Source organism: Chinchilla lanigera, unplaced genomic scaffold (genome assembly GCF_000276665.1).
Source record: "Chinchilla lanigera isolate Chin_1 unplaced genomic scaffold, ChiLan1.0 scaffold00094, whole genome shotgun sequence".
NCBI lineage: Eukaryota > Metazoa > Chordata > Mammalia > Rodentia > Chinchillidae > Chinchilla > Chinchilla lanigera.
This window is the reverse complement of record NW_004955495.1, coordinates 8,408,673-8,415,757: the sequence shown is the minus strand read 5'-3', so window position 1 is coordinate 8,415,757 and position 7,085 is coordinate 8,408,673. Positions and strand designations below refer to the sequence as shown.

Sequence of the window (7,085 nt, the reverse complement as noted above, 5' to 3'; positions counted from 1 at the left end):
AAATAAAAAATAAATAAAAAAATAAATAAAAAAAATAAAATAAAATGCATACTTTAAAAAAAAAAAACTAAATTTAAAACAATGTTGTAAAAAAGTCACTTGACAACTAGTGAAAAATGCGTATGTTTAAGTGTACAAATCTTATTTTACATTAAAACCTAAGAAATAAGCATAAAACATTTTAAGCCTATTGAAATGTTAAAATACTTCTGACAAATGATACAAGATTATGAATCAAGAATGCAGAAGAATGAGTGCAGTTCACTCATAAATGTAACAATATACTCATTTCACTAACACTCAAAGAAAATCACATTAAAATATTACAGTCATAAAAACTCTTAGTCTGGTATTTTCTTTATTCTTAAATCTGCAACAGCAAGAACAAGACTTTGCTTGCTTGAGTAGTCTTTCTAAAGTGAGTTTCCAGACAGAATGTGGGCACCTTCCAGGAGCTGGAAAGGGCATGTAAAAAGGATTACCCTTTTTCTTGTATATCTGAGGGTTCCTATTTCATTTGAGGTTTAACTTTTATTGCTGTAAGTTTTCACTAGAAAATAATAAGGCTGCAGAAATGAGAGAAACTCTAAGACCTGCACCACGAAACAAGGAGATAACCAGGAGGTGGGACCCACAGGTGGAAAGGTTTTTTTATTTGCTCCCAGCTGATGAAATTATCAGTATGGAGGAGAGAATCTGAGAGTAAGGTAACATCCCAGTAAGAGGGAAACAGCTAGGGAGATGGGCAAACTTCAGGAATTTGGATAGATCACAAAAGAAGTGTGAGAGAAGGACAGTCTCAAAACAGGCAAGGTTATGGACAGACGGTTCATCAATCAGGACCTCAAAGCCATCAGATCACAGAGCTAGGGGTCCATGGTGACCACATAGTGCAAGATGACAGAGGTCATCACCAGGAGGAGTAAATTGTCTAGGCACCCAAACACAATAAAAAAGATAATATATTGGCTGAGATAATAATATTGGCTGAGGAGGGCTTCATAGATTGTGAAGATAATAATATTGGCTGAGGAGGGCTTCATAGATTGTGTCTTTTTCCTTGTCTGGAATTTCAGCAAATGTGTTTGACCTGGTGAAATGGAAAGGAAAAAGTACATGAGTGTAAGAGGGATTCCAGGCTGATGGCTGGGATGATGAATAGGTTCCCAAAACATGTGACCAGGTACAAGGACAGAAAGATTCCCAAAATCAACGACTGCCACTCTTGCTCCCATGGAAATCTCAGAAGAGAAAGTTTCCAAAATTTGTTTGGTTTCCTATTTCCATGAAGCTTCTGAGTTTTGCAGAGGAGAAAAAGATACAGAAATCAATCCAGAGTACAGCAGTTCTCTTCTATCCAAACCTCTGGGACTTATAAATTCACTGATTTGGGATAATCACTGGCTTTCTTTGGTGCCAAGTTGTGGCTACCATCACTTTGTAAACACAGTCTCTAGGTCAGTTGTGATCAAATGGTATTCCCTGGAACAGCCACCAAAGTCACCTGAGAACTTGACAGAGATTCTTGTTCTCAGGATGCATGGACCTACTGAATCAGGCACCCTGGAAATGGCATTGGAAATCTGCGCAAGCCCTTCCTGGATTCTGATGCATAGACAAGTTTGAGGACCACTGTTCCATGGCTTCCTTGCACCCCAAAACTATCCTTCTTTCTGCACAATCTGTGATGGCTGCCTTTACATTTTCGGTTCAACATCCATTAGAATGAGAAATTTCTAACTCAAGGAAAATCTTTAAGTGGCTGTGACTCAAGCCAGATCTCCGGAGAAACACCACATTACTTAACAAAATTTCCATTTCAATTTACTCATGGTGGTATTGCATTGGTTGACAAACAAATGTGTGTGGGTGTGTGTGTGTGTGAGTGTAATTGCCACGTAGGAATGTCTATGATTAGTCAGAATGTCACCTTAAAACACAAAATCAGTACCAAAAGTCAATTAGCTAAATATTCCAAGCAAATATGTGCTGATGGTATGGATTGTTGTCTTTAAAAATGTACTGTTGTGTGAACATCATAATGAAAGAAAAGTACCCAGTGTCATAAAAGCATACAACTGGGGATATGAAGGAATCTCGATAGAAGAAGAAAAGGAGATAATTTCCACAAAACAATCACATGAAGAGTGAATTGGCAAGATGAAGGGAGGAGTTGAAATTGTTCAATTATTGTAGAAACCTCATTTCTTCAGAGATTTTTCATCTATGCTATATCTCCCTTTGCCTCCCCCAAGCAGAAAAAGTAGCAACAATGGAATGTCAGAAGTCAATGTTTTATTAGTTGTCCCAATTCTGTTTATTTCATTATCTAGTGTTTTCACATAGATGAAAAAAAAAGAACAACTTTCAACACAATGACCTAAATTGTACCACATTATGTAGAAAGATACAAGGGTACAACATTCGTTTTTGGTGAAGGGCAACATTCATTTTTATTTATATGTTTTAATTGTAATAAAATATGTTAAGATTATTTTAAGCATAAGGTATGACAGCCCGTATGTCTCAAAATATAGAAAGGAAGTGAGTTCAGAGGGGAAAGCAAAGATGGCATAATTTCCACTCTTCAAGAAAATCTTATTCATGAATTTTTAAATTGTCTCATTTATAATTTTTATTAAACTTTAACTTGGGGATAACTGTAGATTAACATGCATATGTAAGAAATAAACCAGAGAGATCCAGCATTCTTTACTCAGTTTTCCCAACAGTAACAGCTTGCATAAAACTATAGTACATTATCACACCCAAGATGTGGAGACTGAGAACAGTCAAAACACAGAACAGCTCCACCAAAATACTTAGCATTGGCCCCTTTGAGAGCCTCATCTACCTTCCTCCCTTTCTTGTCCTTGACCTATAAGAACTACTAATCCATTCACCATCCATATACTGTTGTCACTTCAGACTATTATCTAGAATTTTAAAATATCTGCCTAAGAAAAATAAAGGCGTAAATATCTCTAGGTCCCTGTTTTGCCCATGACTACAATAAGCACTTTGGATACCAAACTGAAATAAAAGCAAGATCCTGAATATGACAGCAACATTACTGTTAGATTGGAGGCATAAATTCTGGTGCTCAGTTGTACACTGGGGTGACTATAGTTAATAATGCCCTGTACATATCAAAATTGTTAGAAGTGAGGATTTTAGAATTTCTTCACCACAAAGAAATGATTAAAGTTGAAGGTGACAAATATGTTAACAACCCCAGATTTATCTTTATGGGATAAAAACATGAGTCAAAACACCATGTTGTGTCTCATAAACATGTATTAATATTATGTATTAATTAAAAAATAAAAATTTTTAAACCCCTAACCAATAGGTATAAAATAAACTAGCATGTTGAATTCCACATTATCAAGAAAAGTAGTTAAGGCAGTGACATACAAAGACATGATACATGAAAAAGGAAAATATTTGACCTCAGATTTTAAAAAATTGCATTGGTTGCCTAGTGTAACTTTTCCCATATATGGAGAAAGCCCAATCTCTAGTTCTTCAATAAAACTAAAGAACCATTATGCAATATGATATGTAATACAAGAAAAAATTACTTTAAAGAAATTCTTTCTTTTTTAAAGAAATTCTTGCTGGTTCATCACATATATGAGAATTTCCAAATATTTCTGGTCCAGTATTTGGAATAACGTTGGGAATTTGGGTAAGAAAAAAGAAAACACTGTTGGCTATCAGAACAGAAAATCTAAAAACATGAATTATTTATATTGTATAGGAACATTGAAATTACAGTAATAGAAAGTCCAGGAAATAAATGTAATGATCAATTTCCATTTTCATGATCTGGTCAAAGAATCACAGTTTTAGACTCAGAAGCTTCGAAAGTCCTGCAACCAAGAGAGCTGTTCAGCTCAAGGTTGGATGCTTTTACACTTTGCACCCAGAAAGTCTTTTCAGAGCTCTCTTTACATCTTTATTCCTCAAGCTGTAGATGAAGGGGTTCAGCATGGGTGTGACCACGGTGTACATCACTGAGGCTGTTGCACTTGACTGTGAGCTATGGGTTGCAGCAGAACTAAGGTACACACCTAGACCCGTGCAATAGAATAAGGAGACCACAGAGAGGTGAGATGCACAGGTGGAAAATGCTTTATACTTCCCCTGAGCTGATGAGATTGAACGTATGGAGGAAACTATTTTAGAGTAAGAATAAAGGATGCCAGCCAGGGGAACAGTAGCCAGTAGCACAAGTGCAAAATACATCACCAAGTCATTAAGAAAGGCATCGGAACAAGAAAGCTGGACCACCTGATTGAGTTCACAGAAAAAGTGTGGGATTTCCAAATCTGTACAGAAGGACAGCCGCAGCACCATTAGGCTTTGTAACAAGGCATGCAGGACACTCACAATCCAGGACAGCAACACCAGTAACATACAGAGTGGGCGGTTCATGATGACTGGGTAATGCAGGGGGTGACAGATGGCTACAAACCTATCATAGGCCATCACAGCCAGGAGGAAGTTGTCCAACTCCACAAAGAGCAAGAAAAAGTACATCTGAGTGATGCAGCCTGCATAGGTAATGGCCCTGGTCTGTGTCTGGATGCTCACCAGCATCTTGGGCACAGTGGTGGAGGTGAAACAGATGTCTACAAAGGAGAGGTTGGAGAGGAAGAAGTACATGGGTGTGTGCAGGTGGGAATCTGAGACGATGGCCAGGATGATGAGCAGGTTCCCAAGCACAGTGGTCAGGTACATGGAGAGGAAAAGCCCATATATGAGGGGCTGCAGCTCTGGGTCCTCTGAAAATCCCAGAAGAAGAAATTCTGAACTTCTTGTGTCGTTTCCTAGTTCCATCTGGTGGATGCAACTAGCAGAAAAAAGAAAAACTAACATTAGTAATATTCTCACAAATGGATGTTACTCATATTGTTGAAATGCTCTAATTTATATGTGTCAGTTTGTAAGTTATTTTATATACTTTATGATCTAGTTCCCATAGGGTACCCCTAGTGTCCTTTTTGATTTGGAATTTCTGTTCTGCTCTAACCCTTTTCCCTATGAGGTCATGTGTTCTACAGTTTTAATGAGAAAATAGTATTTACATTTGAGAAAGATATATTGAGTGCTGACCAAGTTACAAGCCCTGTCTACAAAATGATAAGCTGCAGCTGAAAACAAACATTCCTACATACCAATCACGGACATAGAATATATAAAGATAAGTAAACCACATGTCTATGACCTGTTTCCTGGTGAAAGTATCACACATCCACAAAATTATACATATTAAATGTATGTGGTCCTTTTACTGTCAATTATACCCCAATAAAGCTGCTTAAAAAAAGAAATAATCATGTAACATGGCACATGGTGAATATATCATGAAAACAATGATAGGATAATAGAGAGAGTAGATAGGAGGTGTGTGTGTGTGACCGTGTGTGTGTGTGTGTGTGTGTGTGTGTGTGTTCCTTGGGATAAATCCTAGGATCTGGTGCATGCTAAGCAAGTGCTCTGCCACTGACCTACACCCCCCAGGCCCACAGTCAGGCAAGAGAAGGCGACATGTGAACAGAAGATAGGATGGGAGCCAGGAAGTCACCTGTGCAAATTTTACCTGGCAGAGGGAACAATCAGTGCAAAAACCCTGAGAGAGGTACGTGGTTCAGATTCTCAACATCTTCAAGGAGCTAGTGTGTGGATGTCAGTGAGAGAGGAGGAGGGTGCTGAGAGACAGCAGCAAAGGTTGTTGAAGAATGAGGTGTTGCTGAAACTGCTGGACACAGGAACCCCTCTTCCACACCATGTACTTCTCACACATTATTAATTTTGCTGCAAAGGCATCCTGTGAATTCAAGTGGAAACTCTCCTTACTGCTATTTGTGGTTGAGTCTTCCTCTGTATTATAAGAATCATTCCACGTACCTCTGCCCTGAGGATTGCGCACACACCACCACAACACTTTGACACTCTCAATGCACTGATTAGGCTACGACTGTGTACACTACAAGCAGGACAGACCAGATGATTGTTCCTCTAATCATAATACCCTGAATTTCCATTTTGTATGTATGTCGTGAACACATAAATGGGGAGCTAAATTTTGTTACATTTTTTCTTCTGTTTTGCATTTGATGAAATAAAAGGAGAAACAGAAATTAAATGGAAATGAGAAAGCAAACGCAATAATAAACTCAGATCAAACCTGAGAAGGTGGAAGGAAGAAAATCCTTCCAAAGTTCTATCTCCCAGATGCCTTGCAAAAATAAGAAAAAATCAAAAATAAATGTATCCAAAGTCAAAGGTAGTGATAACTTTATGCTTTCAAACACCACATAGAAAGATAGTCCCAAGACAAAACTGACTCAAAGGACTAAACAAGAAACAAAGGAATATACAGAAAAGGCAAAAAAAAAATTAAGCTTTTTAAATATGAAATAGAACTTCTTATGCCTATTCCGTATTTCTGATCGGTCTGCTTGGATGTGGTTCAATGGAAGTAGAAGCAGAGTACTTCTATGTCCTGGGGAGCTATTCGGAAGACAGCTATAAATGTTAAAAGCACAGGTATTGTTTAAGTCAAGGATTTTACACTTCATACTTGGCATTCTGGACCAAACTGTTCTCTGTCGTAAGGGCTGTCTTCCGTCTTGTAAGATGTTAAACAGCACCTCTGACCTCTAATGACTCCTTCCCATGTGGCAGCCAAAAATGTCTCTGGACATTCATCGTTCAGTGTAACCTGGGAGACAAAATGACTCTTGGTTCAGAAACACAGTTTGAACTTAAAAATAGCAAAATAATTTTGCAGCATTGATACTATAACAAACTAGTGAGGAAGAATATAAAATGTCATCAAACATGTGCATAACATAGCCCCATTATGAAATATTAGACATTTTTGAACTATTTAATCTGCATATGATAGTTGATTGGAGAGAAGTTGGTAAGGAATTATTGAGAGAGAGAATGAGAATGACAATAAGGGAGACAAGCTACAAAGGAATACTGCAGTAAAAATAAATAGCATTTACAGTATTCATAGCGTCTGATTTGTGCATTTGCATAGGACGTGTGTGAGAATGTAGATATGA

General features: G+C 37.7%; 1 protein-coding gene across 1 annotated transcript; it reads right to left on the bottom strand.

Moving 5' to 3' along the window:
• Window positions 1-3,915: 3,915 nt before the first annotated feature.
• LOC102015862 (olfactory receptor 1078-like) lies at window positions 3,916-4,872 on the bottom strand. The gene has a single exon (XM_005406107.2). The coding sequence runs from the start codon at window positions 4,843-4,845 to the stop codon at window positions 3,916-3,918; it is 930 nt and encodes a 309-aa protein (XP_005406164.1). The 5' UTR covers window positions 4,846-4,872.
• Window positions 4,873-7,085: the final 2,213 nt, after the last annotated feature.